At 40.1% G+C, this 24,670-nt stretch overlaps 1 protein-coding gene across 10 annotated transcripts in view; it reads right to left on the reverse strand.

The window, feature by feature from the left end:
• ralgapa2 (Ral GTPase activating protein catalytic subunit alpha 2) overlaps positions 1 to 24,060 on the reverse strand; it is a 119,323-nt gene extending 95,263 nt beyond the window's left edge. For all 10 annotated transcript variants that reach the window (XR_011038628.1, XR_011038630.1, XR_011038631.1 and 7 more), the window contains exons 1-3: positions 23,827 to 24,060; positions 1,918 to 2,028; positions 1,500 to 1,549 (exon numbers count right to left, since the gene is read on the reverse strand). Coding sequence is in view for 5 of the 10 variants with exons in the window: in XM_068339638.1 (XP_068195739.1) it covers positions 1,500 to 1,549; positions 1,918 to 2,028; positions 23,827 to 23,932 (267 nt within the window). In the remaining 5 variants the exon portion in view is untranslated. The remainder of the gene's footprint in view (positions 1 to 1,499; positions 1,550 to 1,917; positions 2,029 to 23,826) is intronic.
• Between the last annotated feature and the right edge of the window lie 610 nt (positions 24,061 to 24,670).

Below are 24,670 nucleotides of genomic sequence, written 5' to 3' on the forward strand. Positions count from 1 at the left end.
TGCCAGTGTCCAGAATTGCATAGTGAATTTATTTTCAAATGTCAGAAAAAGGGCCTAAATTTCTTCATCTGGATGTGATCATTACATCACACCATAGGAACTATGGAGAACGCCAACAGCAGTCATTTGATGACAAAAGCAAAACAATCATAGATTTGATTTCCACTGTACTTTTTGTATTGCAAATTTCCTAGTTCAGGATCAATGATGTATATCCGTCTATATCTATTTCTGTGGACACTCAAAGCGCTCAGAGTGATTCCATTATTCATTCAATTCTCTTGCCCCAGGACACAACGACAGATGACTGAGGGAGCATGATTCAAACCACAGACGATCTTGCTCTACCACCTGAGCCACTGCTGCCCCCAAATCAGCATTACTGTGTGTTTCTCAGTGTGACAGAACTACAAAAGGAATCCATGTTACAATGAGCAATCCAAAGCTAAAGACAGAAAAGATGCACGATATTAACTGTTTCTGCTAATATCAACACCTACTAGCATCCCATTGTCAGTATCTCTAAGATAAGGTATAGTTTCATATTTCTTGCACCAAAAGAAGAAAGTGAAACAATATGTTTGGCTTTTTAGGCCACACAGCATGACTCTACATTAGAGGTTCAAACCTCCCTGCACACCTTTTGTTTGATTAATTTGACTTTATATTAATGTGTATTTATTTTCTATAATTTGATTACTTGAGAAAATATATATTCCCCAGTCATATAAATTATTAGTCTGACATATACTGTGTATATGTAAACAAAATTGTCTGGCATGATAAATCAGTGATAAACAAATTGGTCAGTGGTCCTGAATGCAGTTACACCTACATCCTGCTTAAAGACACGTTAAACATAATGCAAGGGACACTCCCTGACAGGGGTCCCAAGTGAGCAGAAAAACGAGGACAAGATATGCTTCACACAGAGGAACAGACAGACTGATCCACATTTGTCTAATCTGCAGCCCTGCCCTGAACAAATGTAACAGGAGAGCTGTCTGTTTGTATTGGAAACTGGAGCTGCCTTTGCACTCAGAGGGGAAAACAAGGTAAGGGACTTTAACCTGCAAGTGCAACAAAAAGACAGTCAGAAAAGCAGAGAGCTGGATATAGAGGCAAGGTGCTGTGCACACAGGCACATACAGACACGCCTCATCTGATTTGCATGGGTGTACAGATGTTAAAAAAATGTATCACACACACACACACACACACACACACAACACACCACACACACACACACACACACACACACACACACACACACACACACACATACACACTTTTTAACAGATTGTGAGAATGTGTTATTCCTTCAAAATCTCCAAAGGAAATTACATACAGGCTACTTAAAGAAAATTCATAAAGACGACAGGCTTTCAACATGGGACCATGCAAATTACGTTCCCACCACAGTGTTGGGTAGTAAACAGACTGAGGCTGATGAAGCTTTCACTGGAAAGGTAGACAACACCACAGAAAAAAGGACTTACTTCAAAAATAAAGAGGATAGAGTCCAGCTCCTCCCTTTGAGATTTATTCCCTGAAACAGAATCAAGCAGTTGGATTTAACCACATAACCAGGAGCTACACTGCATTAGCTTCATCAATAATGTACAGATATACAGGCCATTTTGCTAACACTTATTCAAAACAGCTTGTGTTACCATGAGAGCATACTCCCAGTGAGAATGAATCCCCAAACACCCAGTAATGCTGGAGTCAAGCACAACACATCAGTATACTGGACATATACAAAAAATACTTCTCTGTGGATTGATACTCATTGCCTTTGTAAATGTAGGGCTGAGGGAAATAAACCAATAACACTTACAGAGTAGGAATATGATTCATTATTGAACCAATGTGGGTGTTGGTAAATTAGTGTGCAATTAAAATGTATGCACTCACCTTTCAGTTTTAAGTTGCTTTCCAGTGTAATGAAATTTTCATAGAAGATAAAATAAATCTGAGAACAGTTGCTCTCGAAGAATGCCTTCAGTTCACCCTTGTCAATGTTATCTGTGGAAGGGAAGAACATGCAAACAATGACATATTGAATTAACATGAGACAGATAAGACATATTTCCAGGATTTTTCTTTGCCCTTTTAGCTAAATTAAATACATGCACACCAGCAAAGATACATTGGTGTTGCAGCCAGTAGGACAATTCAAATTTTCTTATCGCAGCTTGAAAGAGTATGGTGACTATCTCTGATCTGGATTACGGCCAGCCTGAGGTGCATCAAGGGCCACATGGGCTCAAGCCCATAACAATTATAGGTTGTACAAGTGTAATATCACAAAGAAAAACACTGACAAAGTCAGAAATTCTTCATCAAAAAGGACCCCTGCCATCATCCATAAATACGGAACTGTGGTAATGAGCTAGGTCTGGTCCGAGTAACCAAATATCGGCCCAGAGGAGTCCAGGCATATTACCAGCAATTAAGGTTCACCTTCTGTTCTCCCTCTACCACATGGCAAATTAGCAAAAGTCACAGAGGCAGTCATGGGGCCTGCCAGATTTAAGAGGTAAAGAAGACTCAGAAGATATTACACCAAAATTAAAGAAAAGACACTGAAGATGCATGATGCGAAGATCAAAAGAAAGAGTCAACTGCCTTTAATTTTTAGCCAAAGCAAGCAATTGTCTGAAGATCCCAGTACACAAGAAGGTCTCTGAAAAGTTAAAAGGTCTAGTGTGAATACAAAAGTTTGCAGGTATGCCTTCAAAGTGAATGTCTGTACTAATTTGTTCTAAAACTCAACCAAAAAAATAAATAAATGTAAAAATTATATATATATATATATATATATATATATATATATATATATATTTAGACCCTGTAGAGCGGGTCGTCCTATGATTTAAGATCGGCGGTTCGATTCCCGCTTCCGCCCCCCCAAAAATACCCGGAGTTGAGCTGACAGTGGGAGGTGTCAGCTAATCTCCGGAGCACTGCCGAGGCACCCTTGAGCTAAAGTAAGAGTAAAACATATACTATTTTGCCACCATTAGAAAGCATTGCTTGGGTTTTTCTGCATTGGCAGCAACAGCTAACCTAACTGGCTGTTTTTTGTTTGTTTTTTGTCGGTATGTGTACACTTTTAGGATGATAAACTGCCCTGCTGCAGGAAACACTCCTGTGTGAAAGTCCCGTGGGCAATACTGTAGATGTGCAGTGAACTATGGAGAATGGGCTGGGGCTTTCAACAAGACAAACACATCTAAAAGATAAAAAAGTCTTATTACTACTTTACCTGTCGGACATAAAATATCCCTGACCTCAGCATTTAGCCTGTTCTCAGGTATGTGCTGGAGCCTTCCATCTTCCATATCATACTTGCATATGCAGAATGTTTGACCAGAGTTGGCTTCAAACTACAGGTGATGTCACAAACCATGTTTGCCAGCCGGCCTCTTAAAATATAACTTTTTTTGGGGGGGGGGGGGGGTGAATTTTTTTATCCTTTACTACAGTTTCACCAAGCTCCCTCAGGTCACAGACAAAGATCTTTTTGGCTGAGTTTTATATGATCAATTTTTAGGGCTGAGTGTGGCAATGGCTCAGTTGGTAGATAATCAAGAAATAAAGTAGAATTGTACAAATCCAATTTTCTTGGGTGCACAGTGTTTCGTTTTGCGTGCGTCATTGTGTCTTTAACGCGCATTTTTTGTGACAGCGTGCGTTCCTGGGACGCAAGCTTTAAATGCACCTCCATTCAACAAAAATATTCACAATTTTTCTATTTCTCCACTTAAATTTCCAACCCGGAAATTGCTATTATGTTTTGATCTAGTTTCTCATCACAAGAGTCACCTGTGGAATTCTGCTTTACTAAAATTTACCCAACAGCAACACGACGTCTGCTCGTTTTACATGCTGCAGTGAGAGTGAGGAGCTACACTCTACAGAGCCAGCATAAGTTGTTGCTTATGCTTGGAGAGTCTTTTTGGTTTTCTCTCTCTATTAAACTCTTTTAAATGTCTGGTGATGTGATTAAGCACTATGCGAATACTGTAAAAGTAGATTGATTATCACCATTCCTCCAAAAAAGATGCAAAAGTTGGAGAAAAAGCAAGTGACAATGAGTGCTTTCTTGCATAAAAAATTATCAAAAGTTAATGAAGAAAAGGACAGATATTACTGACATACAGTATATTACTGAAATTTGTGTGGAGAGGGCCCTGTCGGCTTGGTGCAGTGTCCACAGAAGTCTACAGTACAGTATATGAATTAAAGGCAAAGAAAACTATAGAGTGAAAAGCAAAAGTAGAAAAAAAACTGCATTACTGTATTCTTTCTTTATTTCTATAAATGTTTATAATGACTACCAGGCTTTAACATTTTGATAAAATATCTAATTTTACTCGTTTTACTTTTACATTTATGCTATTAATAATAACATTCAAATTAAGTTTGGTTTTTATATTGTACTATTTGCAAAACTCAATCCTTGCCTGTTCTTCTGATGTATATTCTGTTATTACTTTTAGGATGCATAAAAAGTCATGTTGGGATGCACAAATCTTTTCTTGAAGCGGATCCCAGGGATGATCTTCTTTCTTTAGATAAAATGAACTCTGGGTGTAAAAAGGGAGGGGACCAATTTCATATGTCATACAGAACGTCAAAAGCTTCACCAACCGTCCTGCTTACCATCTGCTCAAAGCCCGAATCAGCACTGAAGCATGACGGAACGTGATGGGTGAAAAGAATAATGCATCTGAAGATGACAATCCTTGTAACCCCCACAAGACACTGGAGAATAGATGCATCAGTATATGACATTTCCTCCATTCATTTGTGTCCACCTGGACTAGCATATGTTTTTTTAGACTTTTAACATCGAGAAGATGAGTAAACTTCAGAATCACTTTAAAATCATTCAAGTAAGTCTTCTCCTTTCGGCTTTTCCCTTCAGGGGTCGCCACAGCGACTCAGTTGCCTCCATCTAACCTTGTCTTCTGCATCGTCTTCTCTCACACCAACTACCTTCTTGTCCTCTTTCACTACATCCATAAACTTCCTCTTTGGTATTCCTCTAGGCCTCCTGCCTGGCAGTTCAAATCTCAGCATCCTTCTACCAATATGTTCACTATCTGTCCTCTGGTTATATCCCAACCATCTCAGTCTAGCCTCTCTGACTTTATCTCCAAAACCTCTAACATGTGCTGTCCATCTGATGTACTCAATCCTGATCCTATCCATCCTGGTCACTCCCAAAGAGAACCTCAGCATCTTCATCTGTCTCCTGTCTTTCCCTCAGTGACACTGTCTCTAGACCAAACAACATCGCTGGTCTCACCACAGCTTTTTACATCTTTCCTTTCATTTTAGCTGAAACTCTTCTATCACACATCACATTTGACAGTTTTATCCACCTGCCTGTACATGCTTCATCACCTCTTTTCCACACTCCCCATTGCTCTGGACTGATGACCCTAAGCACTTAAAATTCTCCACCTTCTTGATGTCTTCTCCCTGTAGCCTCACTCTTCCACTTGGGTCCCTCTCATTCACACACATGTACTCTGTCTTACTGCGGCTAACCTTCAATCCTCTCCTTTCCAGGACAAACGTCCACCTCTCTAGCTTCGCATCCACCTGTTCCCTGCTCTCGCTACAGATCACAATGTCATCTGCAAACATCATAGTCCATGGAGATTCCCGGCTAACCTCGTCAGTCAGCTTGTCCATCACCATAGCGAACAAGAAAGGGCTCAGAGCTGATCCCTGATGCAGACTCACCTCCCCCTTGAACTCCTCTGTCACATCCACAGCACACCTCACCACTGTCTTACGGTCCTCATACATGTCCTGCGCCGCTCTAACATACGTCTCTGCTACTCCAGATATCCTCATACAATACCACAGTTCCTCTCTGGGCACCCTGTCATAAGCTTTCTCCAGATATACAAAAGCACAATGCAGCTCCCTCTGGCCTTCTCTGTACTTCTCTATCAACATCCTCAAAGCAAATACTGCATCTGTAGTACAGTATTTTCCGCACTATAAGGCGCACTGGACTATAAGGCGCACATTCAATAATTTGCTTGTTTCATAACTTATTTCATATATAAGGCGCACCGAATTATAAGGCGCACACAATAAAAAATAAATAAAATTTGATAAACTGCAGCGACTGTAGTTGCTCAATCCGTCCACTAGATAGAGCCGCGCTGCTCAGGCAGTCATGATTGCATTCATGACTTCCTGACTACCTTTGAATGGCCCTTATTGTTATGTTAATAAGCCATTCTGAGCCTCATCAAGGAAACCTGATCACTTGATCACTTTGCCATCTTAGAAAGAAGTCAACACGCATGTTAAAAAACCTGACATTAAAAACTGGTTAAATTCATTACGAGTGCAGTCAGTGCAAACAGAGTGGATTATTTCCTGATCTGAAGTTCGAAGCAGATATTTAAGCTCAGACGTTCGTCTTCGTTTATTAATTAAATATTGTTTCGATCGATCTGTAGTCCAGTCGGAGGTGAGGTGTAGCTATTTGCTGCTGTGTGTCCTAAACACACAGCAGCGTAGGCCCGAGTGCCTTGTGAGGGTCCTCCTCTGGTGGCGGAGAGCGGCATGACTGGCGGCCACACTGCCGGCTTTTTTTCAGCGATCATGTATTTAACCAATATTAATATGAATATTAATCCATTTATAAGATGCACCGGATTATAAGGCGCACCGCGGGTTTTATGAGAAAATTTTAGGCTTTTAGGTGCGCCTCATAGTGCAGAAAATACGGTACTCTTTTTTGGCATGAAACCATACCATGCTCACTTCTGCCCTTGGTCTAGCTTCAGCTACTCTTTCCCATAACTTCATTGTATGGCTCATCAGCTTTATTCCTCTGTATTTGCCACAACTCTGCACATCTCACTTGTTCTTAAAAATGGGCACCAGCACACTCCTCCATTCATCAGGCATCTTCTCACTATGTAAGATCCTGATGAACAACCCAGTCAGAAACTCCACTGCCAACTCTCCTAGACACTAGACATGACCTGGACCTCGTGCCTTTCCACTCTTCATCCTCATCCCTTCTCACTTCATTCTGACTAATCTTTGCTACTTCCTGGTCCACAACAGCCACTTCTTCTAGTCTTCTAGTCTAGTCTAGTCTTTTCTTCTATTCTCTCTCATTTTTCTCGTTCATCAGCTCTTCAAAGTACTCTTTCCATCTTCCCACTACACTACTGGCACCTGTCAATACACTTCCATCCCTATCCTTAACTACCCTAACCTGCTGCATGTCCTTCTCATCTCTCTCTGTCTTGCTAACCTGTATAGATCAGTCACTCCATCCTTACTTTCCAACCTAGCATACGAGTCATCATAAGCCCCTTGTTTGGCCTTTGCTACCTCTACCTTCACCTTACGCTGCATCTCCCTGAACTCCTCTCTACTCTCCGCAGTCCTCTCAATGTCCCACTACTTCTTAGCTAACCTCTCTCTGTATACACTCCTGTACCTCCTCATTCCACCACCAAGTCTCCTTATCTGCTTTCCTTCCAGATGACATGCTAAGTACTCTCCTACCTGTCTCCCTGATCACATTAGCCGTAGTTGTCCAGTTATGTGTGTGATTGTTCCGGTGGTGGTTGGAGAGGCCGTTGGAGCAGATTGGCAGCCACTACTCTGTCAGTCTGCCCCAGGGCAGCTGTGGCTACACACATAGTCTACCATCACCAAGTATGAATGAGGAGTGAATGAATAATGGATCCAATGTAAAGCGTCTTTGAGTGTCCAAAAAAGTGCTATACAGGTAGTCGTCGACTTACGACCACGACTAGGACCGACAGATCGGTCGTAACTCGACTTGGTCGTAAATCGACTCTTAAGTAAAAATTAAATCCAGCAGCGCTGGTTCTTGGCTGTGGGTCGTCCGGATCGTCAGCTGGGGCAGCGTGTGGGTTGGTGGGAGCGGGAGACGATCTTTTCATAATCATTGTGAGCTTTGTCTGAATTGTTCGTTTCTTTTTCTCCTCATAAATTTCACGATATGGACGGAAAGCGTCGTTTGCCATCCGTTCAATCCTTGCAAATGTTTCTATGTTCTATGTCCATTTCTTCAAAGTGTGCACGGAGTTTATTTAACAGGGAAAAGCCTTCTGACAAGCCTTTGGTGGTGAACATTTTTTCTGTTTCCTCCTCTTCTTTCTCTGCTTCTCTTCTCTCTTCTTCTTCCACTCTTTCTTCTTCCAGCGCGATCAGTTCTTCATACAGCGCGATCATTCGTGAGTTCTCCAAGGAGAGGTTTTTAGCCAGTTTCACTATTTTCTCCCGAATCTGATCAAGTTCTTCGTCACTTTCAAATCCAGCAGAAGAGTTCACGTAACGCTTGACAGTTTTTCCATATGCCATTCATACATTTCTCCGTCACAGCCTCCTAAGCAGCCCAGCCCATCAGTAGTGGGCTGGGCTATTGATCTCACGGTGTGACTGAACAGCGTGTGTGCGCCGTGGGGACTGAAGAGAGCGCGGGAGCCTCAGAGCGTGAGTACTGTGGCTGGAGGGAATGCCCGCGTTACCCGGACATTGTGGTCGTGAAGTCGATCGGTCGTAAGTTGTATAGGTCGTAAGTCGACGACTACCTGTATAAATCTAATCCATTATTGTTATTATTATTATTATTATTATTTGGACGCACCTCCTGACGCACCTCCTGACCACCCAGTCTTAACTCCTTCTTAAAAGTCATAGAACATTTTTCCTTTTTTAGCTTCCATCATTTCGTCCTCTGCACTGCCTTTGCCCTCTTCATCTTCTTCACCTCCAGAGTCATCCTACACACCACTGTCCTATGCTGTTTGGCTACACTTTTGCCTACCACTATTTTGCAGTCACTTCTCTCCTTCAGATTACATTGTCTACACAAGATGTAGTCTACCTGTGTGCTCCTACATCCGTTTTTATGGGTCACCCTATATCCCTGCCTCTTCTGGAAGAACAAACTCACTATAGCCATTTCCATCCTTTTTGCCAAGTCAACCACCATCTGTCCTTCTGCGTTCCTCTCCTGGATACCAAACCTGCCCATCACCTCCTCATCACCTCTGTTTCCTGCACCAACATGTCCAATGAAGTCTGCACCAATGACAACTCTCTCACTTCTTGGTATGCTCTGCGTGACTTCATCAAAGAACCAACCAGAATTTCTCCTTCTCCAGCTCACATCCTACCTGTGGAGCATACTAACAACATTGAACATCACACCTTTGATTTTTAGCTTCAGACTCATCCCTCTGACACTCTTTTTACCTTCAAGACATTCCTAACAAACTCGTCCTTCAAGATAACTCCTATTCCATTTGTCTACACCATGGTAGAACATCTTCAACCCTGTTCCTAAACTTCTTACCTTGCTATCTTTCCACCTGGTCTCCTGGACACACAGTATGTCTACCTTCCTCCTCCGCATCATGCCAACCAGCTCTGTTGGTTGTACCTTTTCTTGTCATAAAATCATTCAAGTAAGTATTCATGGTTAATTTATATGAGCAAGTCGGTAAAGAAAGAATGTAAAGTTTTAGAAGACAAAATGGCCAAACTTCAAGGTCGTATAAACAATAAAAATTTCAAAGTTTATAACACACACGCACACGCACACGCACACACACACACACACACACACACAACTTAAAAACAGTCAGATGTATCTTCGTATCTCAGGAAACTGCTGTAGTTGGTAAAGACAAAACAAAACAGCCTATTTTTCTGTTATTAGCTACAAAAACAACAAAAAATGATGTTGCTAATATCCCAGGAAGTGAAGATCCAGTGGACCATCCTTATTTGTCTCCAGAATAACCGGAAAAACTCTGTCATGTGTGTGCTAAATGTACCTATACTCCAAGGTGTGCAATGATACAATCAAAAGCAGGATTAATTTCATAAACTGACAATTGAAAATCTGACCAAATAAGTTAGTGAAAATGTAATGGTAAGACGTGTGAAATAAATTTGGTCAAACTTGGTGTCTCTTCAAAGCCAGCTATTTCTCATAATGACTAGCCAGAGAGTTCTAAACTACACGATAGCATCAGTGCCAGTGTGATGGTGGAAAAGGATGATGATGCTGCACTGTTTGTGAGGATGTAAATTAAGATTCCTTTAACTCAGAGCCAGGCACTTTACAGAGGATATCTACAATATGGAAATGTCTGGACACCATTTACAAAGGACGTCAACTAAGACAGTGATCATTTCAAAGTGAACAATATAGCAGGGAAAGCAGACACAAAATAATATGACAAAGTAGAGCCCAAACATGTAGGAGAAAAGATGACAGCAATCAAATAAAGTTTAGAATGATATAATATTGGAAATCATCTACTTGAGCCATGATTTAAGGAAGTATGACCATTAACATACAGTACAATAATCTGGAACCCTATTGGTCTATTTTGGCATGAATTGGTATTCTTTCTATACATCTTCTTGACTAGCTGTAGAAGTAATGATCAGGCTGAGTCCAACCTCTGAGCAAATGTTCTCTTGATTGTTTTATTCCTTGGTTGTTTAAATCTGGTTTGTAAAGGAACTGTTATCTTGAAAGGATGAATTTGTGCAGTGGTTATCACTGTTTAGTGCAATACTGTATTCAGCAACAGTCTCCACTCAGTGGGTTTCTCTGATGTCTAAGGTAACAGCATGCACACAGAAAAGAACCAATCTTATAGTCAAGACCCTAGAGATGCAGGGAGTGACACTGTATACTCTTGACCGAACAAGAAAACTGTGTCCTTCAATTGACACTTTTGAGTTTACAAGACTCGCATGTCATCAATGCCAAAATTATGCTGGATGAACAGCAGCTTTAGAGAGCCATGATCACTACTTTAATAGTAGGAAGGGAATTTGAGTCTACAGCTGGATGGGATAATAACTCAAGTGTTGTTCGCAGAACTCCTTTGTCTGAGTAAGATAAAGCTAAAACCAACCTTTGGTGGTTTGATGCACACATAATACCTCTTTTTTGTAGAAGGGAGACTTCGAATGGACTAAAGGAATAGAGGAGGGATAGAAGGGATGTTAAACTTTGCCAAGATTCAAGAACAAAACAAACCAACAAACCAGGGATCAGTAATAGCTCTGAACAGTTTAAATTACTAGAAATCTGTATTTTGCAACTGAAGCTAGATACTCAGGCTGAGGACCAGGTGCCAAAAAACAACGAAAACAACAACAAACAAACAAAAAACAAAAATTGACTACTGTGCAAGGGGATCATTATGCCGTCTTTGTAAAAACTGTATTAACAATGACAAGAATGGCTGATAGTGATAACTTAATGATGCAGAACACTGTAATCTTCCCAAGTAGAATATAGACCAGCCATGGAAGGTTTTGGTTTGATGTCACTATACTCCTTTGTTATACATTTCCTGTTTGCTGTCAGGGAAGGGCAGATGTTCCAACCCCATGTGACTTAACCAGCTGGAAAATACGGAGCAGCCAGAGTAGAGGACCAAAATATAATATTGACGAGGACATGAGAACATCTTCTCAATATATTTGATAGAGATAAACTTTCTAAAGTCAGAGTCATTTTGGGAAACTGGATGTTTTACAAATAAATGTTAGTGAAAATTTTGTATTTTCTGCCTCTGTGTTGGAATAATATACTTCAGCAGATACCTTCCTTTGCAGCAATCACTGCGAAGGAAGGTCTCCTTGTATGTATGTGTAAGCCAAGGGTCACGTGGGGTGTTGAACATTTGACTTTCAGGAAGTATTGGATAATCCTATGTCTTGCTTTTGGTGCAATACACTTTCTCACAAGACAGCCATGGAAAGGACACCGTCAATAGTCTCAGCAAAGAAGCATAATTTTTAACTTGGATAATTAATGTATGTTTCCATTGCTTGCTATTCTAATGAATTGGCGCGAAAAGCACTTGCCCAGCCAGCATTAAGAGCATGCAAATAGCAGTGTGCACACAGAGCTTGCTAGCCGAACAGGTGAAGGTCATTTCTTCAGCTGAATCCTACAGCATATTGACACAATTGAAACCAAATGCCTGGCTCCTGTGTCCAACACTCCATGTTCAAAAGTAATAGACATACAACACATGCAATATGTACTCACATTTAATGTTCAAGGGCTGTGCTAAACCATATTTAACCCCGTGGGCATTTTACAATCTATGTCTTTTATATCACGTGAAGCACAATCATTAATATGCCATGTCATACTCATATTCGTCCAATCAGGCCTTTGATCATTCATTTGCATTAGGTCTCGGCCAGGCAACACTGCAGGTGCACTAGATCCTTGCCAGAGAGGAGATGAGGAGAGAAAAGCTTTCCTTTGGCAGGCTGCTCTGATCAGACACAGAGGACTCTTTAAGGGCCCCACTTAAAGATGCTTGGGGGGCACCATCAACATGTAGTATAAGAAATACAGGGGAGGTAGCTAATGTGAATGGATGTGAATGATGAATGTGCGATAAGATGGCCCTTCTTTCCCTAAATGCTTATCTACAAACAAGGGACCATGAGAAAGAGACTGCGTACAATCCATCATATGCAAGATTAGAGAGGTGTATTGTTTTGGACACCAAAGGCCCACAAATAGACTTATAATCTGGATTAGTTCCAAATTATATATTTCTTCTGTTTCAATCAAAGTACGTTATTGCAGAATTACATGGGAATCTCATTAAATTTTGTTTGTCAGCAAGAGTATTAAAAACTCAATTATTTTCCGTGGATGTAAAGATCAGAAATGTTATGGATGATAATATTACTATCAGAACTAGCTTACAAGCCTCGCAAGCAATTAAAAAATTTGAAGACCAGATACAAAAACAGGTGGGGAACAATTATGGAAGACAGGAAATCCAAAGGCCTGGAAATCCCACCCCCACTTCAGCAACTACAGCACAATTTGGACTGGAAATTCTATCTGACATATCTGCCACTCTCTGTCACTCTCTCTTTTCCTTGCCCTGTCTCTATGCCCAGTGTATTTCTTTCCACCCAACTGGTTAAGGCGGAGTCTGGGTCCTGACCGGAGTATCTTCCTCAATGAGAGAGTTTTTCCCCATTGTTGCAGACAAAGACTGATCCATCCGAAAGTCTGCAATCAGGTCCTTTCTAAACTCCCAAAAAGAATGTCTCAGCAGATTAACCCAGGTGATGTGTCTCATGCTAATGATCCTCATACATATACAAAGGCTCGGGGAAGCTCACAATTTGAACGACCCCCCTTTGACACCCCCATCAACCATGTTGAGGAGCCAGACGGGTTTCAACTACGGTCGTTGAAATGTGCATAGCACTGACCACACCCCACGGAGTTAATAAGACCAGCCACCTTCAGAAGTGATGAAGCCTCTTGGATGAGAGGTGAAACATTTTCAAGAAACTTTCTTAAAGTCCAGTGGATTGATTTAACAGCTTTGGATAACCACAACCTGGATAACTGAGAACCTACGCAGACACTGTCGCTTATGCTTGCTCTGGATTCTGTTGGGTTTCACTGTGACAAACCTATTTGGGATAGGACAGGATGGCAGCGCGTGCACATACAGCTGCTCCTCTCTCTCCCACTAGAGCGGTTCTTTTGTGTTTTTTTACTGCATGTGGGTCTGAGAGGACTGTAATTTCGTCTATGCTCTATCTTCTTCTTTTCCTTTCGGGTTTTCACTTCAGGAGTCGCCACAGCGAATCAATTGCCTCCTTCGTCTGTGTAGTAGTGACAGGGGAATTGCGAATCTGGGAGATCTGTCTGATAATGCAATAATACTCACTTTTGATCTTGTTAGAGAGAAATATGGTCTCCTGGGAATCACTTCTTTTGGTATTGAAATTAACTTTATTCAGAAAAAAACAAGTATATGTTCGATTGTCAAAAGAAGCAATTAACCAATCCATGTCTGGGCTATGAGGCTCTTAGTGAGGCACATGTGGAATAACATGTGCCGTAAGTAATCTGAAGCAAATAACTTTTTTGAAGTTTGGGCACCCTTTCTTAGATATATTGGTAGTATGTTGACTGGTGTTGTGTTAATGGGGTTGCAGGCCTGCAATGGTTTACATTGGCAGAACATGATTTTGGGGTCATTAAGTGAGATGTTGGCTTGATCTTCATTTGTTGGTGTTCCTACTGCTACCTCATATTTCTTTCAGATTTTAAGAAACCAGAACCTCCGTATACTGTGTGTCATGATTTTAGAGATCTTAGCTAAATATTGATTATATACTTTTTTGGGTGGCCTCTGTTTTGTTGTTTTTGTTTTTTTACTTTCCTTTGTATGTATTGATGTTCTTGCATAAAATATGAAAATGAATATATATATCGTAAAAAAATGAAAATAACAAAAAGTAAAGCAAAAAAAGTAATTTTGTGAAAACTGCGCCAAAGAGCAACACTTTTAATCTTGGGGAACAGCTGAATTGTATGTGGACATAACTTTTTTTCACTTCCAATGAGTACTATGTAGTTAGGAGTTGGCTCCTATTCCCTGGCTTGAGGAAGCAGCAGTGAGTGACTGAGAATAATGCTTTATGAAGAGAGAAGAGCATTAACAGCAACAAAGCAGCAAATAACAGAAAGTAAGGTAGTCTCTGGTAGTTTAACGGAAGTTAGATTAATAAGCACATATAAACATGTCAACAAGCCCCAAAGTCCCACAGAAAGGTACCACATTCTGCAGTTTGAGTAAAGACATAAGTGTGTTGAAACCTGCAGAGGATAGCAAATCTGTCATGTGATTTCAGAGTGTAATGACAAGCTGTATGAGCCTTGCACACTGATAACACACAGCTACTTCCAATGCTGTAAATGTGATCCAAGATGTGCCAGTCTGGAGACATCAATAAACTTTCAGCAATAACTGGGGCCACACTGAGGTTACTTATCAGGGGATCCATTGGACTAATCTCTGTTTCAGTATTGAGCAGCAACTCAGCTTCAATGTACTGGTTTAACTCATGAAGCTGTCAGAATACTGAAAATGTGGATTTAATGTGAGCCAGGTAAAACTGACCTATTCTATGCTGCCTTGGTTATTTATATAAATAAATGGTTTGGTGGGGCAATTTATCATACTCTCCTAACAATATACTCACATGAAATGATTAAGATACTGTCAAGTTAAAGTACTCGAGCAAGTACGCAGCTCTCAGTTAAAGAGGCACTGTGTGAGTTACGATTTATGTAAGGTAAGCTAGTGTGTAACAACAACCTTATAATGGTAATGGGAAGCTCAGCATTAATACTGCATAAGTGTTGTCTGACTTCTGACTCAAGGTTCAATACAAACTGAAGTCACATTACAATTAATTTAAAAATGTAACCATTATCAAAAGGATATTTAGAGCATTTACACACAATGTCATTATGATGCCAATGTGTCAATTACCAAGTGAATGCCTCTCTCAATTTTCAGTCAGTGTCCAACTGTGCAGACTGAGGTTAACAGTACTATACAGTGTGGCAGATTTAAGATTTTTTTTAGATAAAAAGTACTTTAGTATACTGTAGCTATTGTTTTAAGATGATAAAAAGCACCTTTAACAACAGAACTGACCTGTTTTTAAATTTAGACAGCTGTCAAGGAGGGCACCTAGGTTTCTGACCTTGTTCTGCAAATGTGATGACCAAGGACCAAGGGCTTTGCTCATGTTTTTGAGGGGTGGGGGACCAAATAACAGGCTGATCTGAAACATCATCTGGATCCAGATCTTTTTTAAAGGGTTGGTTGGCATTTAAGGAGGAGACAATTACAAGATTCTTACCTCTAAATGAATAATGCCAAGAAAATTGGGATAATAATTACATGACACATACAATGAAGTTTTGGGAAAGAGTAGTTGTAGGTAGACTAAGGGCAGAAGTGAGCATTTGTGAGCAGCAGTATGGTTTCATGCCAAAAAAAAGAGTATTACAGATACAGTGTTTGCTGTGAGGATGTTGATAGAGAAGTACAGAGAAGTCCAGACAGAGCTGCATTGTGTTTTTGTAGACTTGGAGAAAGCTTATGACAGGGTGCCCAGAGAGGAACTGTGGTATTGTATGTGGAAGTCTGGAGTGACAGAAAAGTATGTTAGAGAGGTGCAGGACATGTATGAGGACTGTAAGACAGTGGTGAGGTGTGTTGTAGGTGTGACAGAGGAGTTCAAGGTGGAGGTGGGACTGCATCAGGGATCAGCTCTGAGCCCTTTCTTGTTCGCTATGGTGATGGACAGGCTGACAGACGAGGTTAGACAGGAATCTCCATGGACTATGATGTTTGCAGATGACCTTGCGATCTGTAGTGAGAGCAGGGAACACGTCGAAGCGAAGCTAGGGAGGTAGAGGTTTGTCCTGGAAAGGAGAGGATTGAAGGTTAGCCGCAGTAAGACAGAGTACATGTGTGTGGATGAGAGGGACCCAAGTGGAAGAGTGAGGTTATATGGAGAAAAAGAAGACAGGAGATGGAGCTGGAGGTATCAGACATGAAGATCCAGAGGTTCTCTTTGGGAGTGACCAGGATGGATAGGATCAGGAATGAGTACATCAGAGGGACAGCACATGTTAGACGTTTTGGAGATAAAATTAGAGAGGCCAGACTAAGATGGTTTGGACATGTCCAAAGGGGAGATGGTGAATATATTGGTAGAAAGATGCTGAGTTTTGAACTGCCAGGCAGGAGGCCTAGAGGAAGATCCAAGAAGAGGTTTATGGATGTAGTGAAAGAGGACATGAAGGTAGTTGGTGTGAGAGAAGAGGACTCAGAAGACAGGGTTAGATGGCGCAACTGATTCGTTGTGGCGATCCCTGAAGGGAAAAGCTGAAAGAAGAAGAATTACCTGAAATCTTTACTAGAAAAGTCTACTTTTCACAAAGTATGATGTGTTTAGAAACAAAATTCAGTACATAGTGAAGTCTAGCATTTATTAATAACAGAAACAGAAATCATGATTTTTGTTACAAAAATAATTTGTCCCACTAAATCTGACACACTGCAGTCTGTTAAAACAAATACATGAAAACTAATAAGTAAAGTTACAATCAGTGAATACTGTGCAAAATTTTTGTCTTGTAAAAAATGATCAGATTAGACAGACCAGAACAGCTGCATAAAAATTTCTGTACATCCTCTCTGAGATCAAACTTCTATAACAAACAATATCACCGTAAACTTGACTACTATAAAAGCAGGACAAATGAATAGTATCTGGACAAACTGGTCGTTCATGTGATGTGCAAATTATTCAATAAGCCACCAGAGAAGACAGAACACTGGTGATTCCTATATCTGGCTCTCAGCAGCTAAATAGGAAAAAATGAAGCTTTTATTCAGCAACCTGTGATTTCAAATTTGAAAATTTTGTTCTTAGAAAATTGTCAAAACACATGAGGACAATGCAAAAGAACAAAAGCAGGACCAGGAAGATTGCCAAAACTTTCTGCCAAAACCATAACAGGCTGGAGGTTAAATAAATGTTGATTTTTGATAATTATACATGTTGACATTTGTGGGCGTGAGTTAAAAACACTGGTTACGTGGGCAAAAGCAAAATATTAATTAAACCGGTTTATAGGCTAAAGTCTAAAATTAACACACAACTTTTTGTCCTAGCTATGTTACCAATGACCCTTGGCTTGTGATAAGAGCTGCTTGATATCTCAGTGTAGTTATACAGGCAGGGACAGAACATTGCCTCTGTATCTAACAGGAAAACAAGGCATGTGTTAAGTGTTTTCCTTCCAATTACGGTGATTTAATGACGTCAGAAATGTTAGGCAGTTTGCCTTTGATTCAGCACACCTCAAATAACTCATCTCAAAAAGAGCTTGATTACAGACTACAGTACAGTCATACCTCTACTTACGAATGTCTCTACTTACGAAATTTCTCAGCAGGAAAATATTACCTCTACTTACGAAAGAAATTTTGACTCACGTAATGTAAAAACACAGTATTGGCTGATACTTGAATAAAAACACAGTATCGGCTGATACTTGAATCTCCCACAGGTTCCTGAACGCAACATGCTCATAGCAGCTCTGCCATTGGCTATTACCTATTACGTATCTTCCTGGCATCCCATTGGCTAAGAGGGATGTCACTCCACCTCTGTGTTGAGCTATAAAGGTGTTTATGGAGTGTCTCGGCATTCGGCACTCAACCCGTGAGGTGTTCTGATAGTTTTGCGCAAATATAATAACTTTTTGAGTACGTATTCGCTATGGACCCCAAGAAAGTGACGGAGAAAAGAGGAAAAGAAAATACAAAGGGTTTTTTTGTCCATACAAACAAAGCAAGAGTTCATAGAAAAGCATGAAAAAGGGATGCGTTTGGTTGATCTCGCCAAAGAATATGGCCAAAAAATCAACAAAAGACACGTTATTAAAACAAAAGGAAGTTTAAGGAGTTTAAGGCATTGCGTGGGTGGTTGGAGAAGTTCAAAAGGAGGACTGGAATTCACTCTGTTGTTCGGCATCATGAGATAGGAGCGCATGAACCAAAGAGGGCAAAAAACAATAAGGACAGCAGTTAAAAGGTAAATGACCGTCATTATTATTCTTTACTCTATTCTTTGTTTTTTACGTTATGCACAACTGTCTTTTATTGTGTAATAATCTAATTGTGACGTGTATTTGTTACATGTCTTGGTGCATTTTTTTGGTTTATAAAATATTTATGTCGGAATTTTTGTGGGCTTGGAACGAATTAGGGCATTTGCATGGAAAACACGTCTCTACTTACGTAATTTTCTACTCACAAAATTTCTTCCGGAACCAATTAATTTTTTAAGTAGAGGTACCATTGTACTGACATATGCAACTCTGAACTTGGTATCACATTTAGTCAAGCAAAGAGAATTACTACAATAGTCAGCTAGATTTTTTGCAATACAAGATAATAATCATGTGACTTTATATAATTTCACTGCTAGAAAACGTGACCGTAATAAAAGAAGCTGAAGAAGTTCAAGTTTTGCCGTTTTCTCAACAAACATGAGCCCGAACGTGATTCCAAGCAATCACAAGACAACCACAGAGCAGATCTATCAGTGTATGTTAAGTTAATTTTGACTTACTTCAGATGCCATGTAGTGAGACCCTCAGCATGTGTGCAATTCTGTGATGCTACTGTTACATTTATGATAGCAGTAGCAGTAAACATTTATTTGATGTTTTATGGAACTTCAGTGTTATGGTAAATAAACCAAGTTCTGAAGATTACAGTGACATCTTGTCATTCACGCAAACACCTGACAATCAGTTTAAAAGCACTGCCCAAAGTGCACTATTTAGAAGGGAGTTGTCCTCCACGTTAAACAAGCAACAATTTATGAAAATAAAACGTGTTTTGAAAGCAAACCAATACTGTTAGTAATTACTGTACTCAGTATTAAGAAATACTCATATGCAGTTACTAACACTCTATCAGTCTGGCAAAGTGGTATACGTGCATCTCTCATAAAATCCATCCTTTGTTTACTATGGGGGTGATATGGAGCCGCACTTGGAAAATTATACTCGGAGGACAATACCAAGTGTGAAGAGTGAGGGATAAAAGTTGATAAGTGGCTGAAGTTATTCACAAGTCTAAGCTGAGTGTTTTACAAATGGGGAGAAGTTAAGTGAGCTCAGTGTTTATAATTCAGTCTAACTGAGGACCATCTCGAGAGCCTTTCCAGTCTTGTGTTCATTGTTTCCTCTGGTGCCTCACCTTGTAATTTCCTCTTATAAGAGCAGCACTTTCAGGCAACCCACACTCCAGCAACACTCACATGGACCATGCACACTGCCAACACTACATCTCATTTATTTTTTAAGACTTCCAATGAAGACCACCTGAATAGCAGGTTATAGGGGCATTCATGTTTTTTTTTCCGCTACACTCCAAAATACAGACAATTCTTTCTGACAAATTCTATAAGTAATTTCCCAGAAATTTGGAATCTTACAAAAAGATTACTAATGATGCAACATGAACTTTGCTGCATGATAAAGCATTACATTTATCTCATTACCAAAAATGACTTATAAAGACCAGGGCTTGAAATTAACTTTTTTTCTTTGTAACACTGGTGCTCCCAAATTTAGCAGTTAGTAGCACCAGCAAAGACTTTAGGAGCACCTACCCAAAAGCAAGGCAGTGACGGAGCGATAGAGACCGCTCCGTCCATCTCCGTTCCACGCTCCTCTCTCTCCCTCGCCCAGGAGAGCAGCCGCAGAGGCAGCACTGCTGCCTCACAGCAAGAAGGTCAGACGTTCAAACCCCATCATTTCCAACATGGCCTTTCTGTGAAGAGTTTGCATGTTCTCTCCGTGTCTGAAAGGGTTTCCTCCAGGTTCTCCGGTTTACCCCCATTATCAGCAAAAACATGCATCTAGGTAATATTAGGTCATGTTGGACCGTAGTGGCAGCGCGCCCAGGGTGCAGCAGCTCTGGACCAACACTCCATCTGGCCTTTGAAATTTCGTTGTACCGTCTGTGTACTGTATGTGTATAATGACAATAAAGAAAGTTTGAGTTGAGTTGTTTGACTTTTGACTTTGCTTATCGCTGTGGGATTTTCGCGAGTCCAAAGTTTTAGCCTTTTTTTCCTAAAAATAAGAGCGCCACTGTGGCTACACAGGCAAAAAACCTTGTCGCCACTGTGGAATTTACTCCGCAGATCGATCGATCGATCGATCGATAGATAGATAGATAGATAGATAGATAGATAGATAGATAGATAGATAGATAGATAGATAGATAGATAGATAGATAGATAGATAGATAGATAGATAGATAGATAGATAGATAGATAGATAGATAGATAGATAGATAGATAGATAGATAGATAGAGTATTAATCCCGGAGGAAATTGTATGATTACACATGGCGAAGTGGCGAGTGGCTAACGCAAGCCCAGCAAAACAAAATGTACTGAACACATACAAACATCACTTATGATACTCCAAGGACTATAATGGTACATTAGGCAGAATTACTGTTGTTGATTGTTAAGATATGTATAGGTGACTTCGTGATATCATGTATTATTAAATTTAAATTTACACATCTACACAGACAAACACACCTTATTGTTATCACCAACAACACTTGGCCACATTCATTGTTGTTCACATGCAATTCACTAACATATTCAAAAGAAGTGCATTTACACCACTTGATGAGAACACATAGAAACAAACAATAGCCACTTGAGTTATACTTCACTCTGTTCTACTCGGGTTTTCAACTGGTGTCATTAAACCAGAGGGTTCATGTTAAAGCACTCATTGTGGCAAAGCAAATTTGAGCAAGACACTGAATAACTAGCTCAAACAGCACTGATCTAGAGTTGACCTGACACTGTGACCTTCTTGTAGAGGGAGTACGAGAAAAATTAAATATCAGGATTATTGGAAATTTGTCCAGACAAATACTTCTTTGCCTTATTTTAACCTGTTTTTATTTTTGACCATCAACAAGAGTAGGGTTAAGATCAAATATAAAAATCATCTGGGCAGGAATGGTTCACAGGGAAACCCTTCTTTGCCTCCACTGAGAGAAATAGTGAGTGATCAGGTGATTTGCTGGCCTCCTTTAATTAACAACCTCAGCCAAATCCAGCCAGGCATAACCAACAAATTAACATGCAGCAGCTTTCACACTCTATCCCACAGATCTGCTCAGTGAGCAGAAAACTAATACAGGAACACTCTGAAAATAGCCTGGACCACAGATTGTCCTTTCAACTCTAATAATGCTAATGCTATGACTAATTTCAACAAGTTACCTTAAAAGATTATTGGTTGTGGCACTATAAATGCAGAGCAAGAATGAGAGAGACATTTTTTATAAAACATAAAAAACATTTTAGCTGCCATTAACAGAACTTTTGTGTAAGAATTATAGGATACGTAAATGTGAAAAACTAAAATCCTGCTGATGCTTAAATGAAAGCAAGATAAAAAGTTAAACTTCAATTTGAAAACCCCAGGAAACGTAGGCTTACAAATAACACAAGAATTACCATCAAAGAATTGTATAATCTAGTTTAATGTTCCAGATTCCCAATATAACTAATATTTCATAAATCATCATTACCATTGTCTTCTACATTAGAACACAATGGCAATTATAATGAATATCACAGTGAAAATAGGTCAGCTGTATTGTCCTCTGTTCTGTTCTCCAAAGCACCTCGTCTCTCATCAATACTTCCTGTCCACACAGGAACCAGCAGCACCAGGAGGAAATTCTTCCGTATAACTGAAAGTGTGGTGAAATCAGGGATGTAGGGGACATCAACATGCAAGCTTACTATCAGCTGCTGGACAAACAGACCAGCCTTATCTTGTACTGCACATAAGGGAAAGAGAAACAGGCAACCTGCTAACCTCAGCAATGACCCCACTTTTTGTGTTTGTACTAGTCTTGACATTGAATGTATAAGAAAAATGTAGCAAAAGAAGAAAAAGAAGTCAATCCAACAGGAAACATACCATCACGCAACTATAAACAAAAATGCATGGATCAAGCAAATTATTCAGGTAATTTGTTTCCAGACTTCTTGTCCTTCTTGTCCACTGATTTTAACCACTGCTGCAGGACGGTCACTGAGTGACTACGAATTTGAATATGTTGATTAGTAAAAACACTGTCTAAATTGACTGAAGTAGAACATTTACAGAATGTCAACTTATCTATGCCGACTAGTACATCAACAAATTTGGTATACAACTGCAGGTTCAAGTGAATTACCAATAATAACTAAATGGCTACAGAGCAGTACCTGAATATGAATGTTTATTTTGACTGAGGATGTGGAGAGAGAGCAGATCATGAAGGATATTGTGCTGAAAATAAATATTAAGAACAAAATGAATATGCACCTATATAATCTACTATGTCTGCATGCCTGTTTGTCTGCTATGCAAGCAAAGGCTCAGGGTGTGTGTAGTTATAAATTTGTTTTAAATCAATGACAATGTGGTTAAGTCATACCGCTCTTCAAAATATGTTTTGCAAACTGGAAGATCTACTATACAGTCAAAATCAGACAACATTAACAAACTTGATCAGATAATAAAGGTGGACTGGGAACAGGTTCTATTACATGCATATAATAAAAGTGATGAACAAAACCAGGCTACTAAAGAAGAAAGTAATGTGCCTTTTAAGTAAACAAAACCCATAGGACCAACTCCTTAAGTTCTCTGACTAACAAAAATACTGCACTCCCTTTTCCAACAAAACTAGTCTCCACCAGTACAACACATTTATATTTTAATTATTTTTAAATTCAGTATCTTGAGACTACAATAGTTGGAAGCTGTATAACCAGGAAAACAGCTAGAAGAAAGCTCTATTCTTCAGTCTAAAGTATCCTAACGACAGGTTTCATCTGCTAGTGTGTTTGTGCAATTCAATCTTCAACGAGATAAAAATTTAAAAGCAGCCCAAAACACAGACAACCAACAACAACCGCGGTTGTCTCAGTCCGCCCGGACAGGATAGCATGGGTTAGCATCGCAGGCTAACATTTGTTAGCTGCAAGTGGAGCTAGGTCTCATTAGCTGCATCAATGCATTGTCACAGTGACTTGTCTGATATCATAATATAGAAAAAAAAACAATAAAAACATACAATGAATTGCAAATCATTCGAACTGTAAAGGTAATGCTCGCTTGCATGTGTTTATATAAACGTTAGCTGTCGGCTGTCTTGCACTAGTCGCCGCAGTGACAGCCTGCTAACCTGACGCCGTGTTTGACATTAACGCTGAGGCGCTAGCTTGCCTGACATGTTAGCGTAAAGCATCGGCGATGCAGCATCTGAACCCCGGTGAGATTTCACTCACCTAAAAGTGTCCGGAGGTGTTTGAGCCGGGTCAATACATCCTTCTTTGGGTCCAGAACTTTCTGTGTAGATTTCTTGACGTCTCCATGCCCCCTTCGAGTGAACATTCCGCTGTAAAATGCAACCGTGGAAGCTGAAATCACCTGTGTTTCACCATACACCGAGGCTCCAGTGTGACTGTCACTCTCCTCTATGCCTGTTCGGTAAACATTCAGCCAACGGCCACTGCCGTCCTGCTATTAGTGGGTGTGTAAACACGGAAGCGCTGCCTCGCAGAGAGGAGTGGTCACGCCACGCGAAACCTCCTCCTTGTTTCTAATCGTTCCATCTCTCACTTGTCCCACTGTTTGCACTTCATGCGTCTAATTAAATTATTCACCAAGCAATATATCTCGGGTTGTGTTTCTTTTTAACACCCTGCAGTGCAACAATGACATTTTTTATATGCATGCCTCAGAGTATTATTTAATTAAAAAGAGAAAATGACAAGTTGGAATGTACTGTCCTAATGTACAATTCCTAACTAAATCCGACTGTTCTACGATGGAACAGGTCAGCGCCTTGCTGACTAATAGCTATCAGGCGCCCTCTGGTGGTCTCAGTAGTTCACTACTGCAGTGGGTAGGACACCAGTCTCATGATTGTCTTCATCAACAACAAAACATCACAAGGCAGTCAGAGACTGCGATCCCGCGAAATCATGATATTTTTTTGCCTCTGGCTTCCTGAAAATGTTGCTTTTTGTTTTGTGATTATATCTCATCAGGTTTCCGAGATGTGTACCTAAAAAGGTGTAAAAGGGAAATTTGACCTTGACCTTTTTTTATTTAACCTTTATTTAACCA

The sequence above is a fragment of the Antennarius striatus genome, chromosome 17, assembly GCF_040054535.1.
Source record: "Antennarius striatus isolate MH-2024 chromosome 17, ASM4005453v1, whole genome shotgun sequence".
In the NCBI taxonomy this organism is placed as follows: domain Eukaryota; kingdom Metazoa; phylum Chordata; class Actinopteri; order Lophiiformes; family Antennariidae; genus Antennarius; species Antennarius striatus.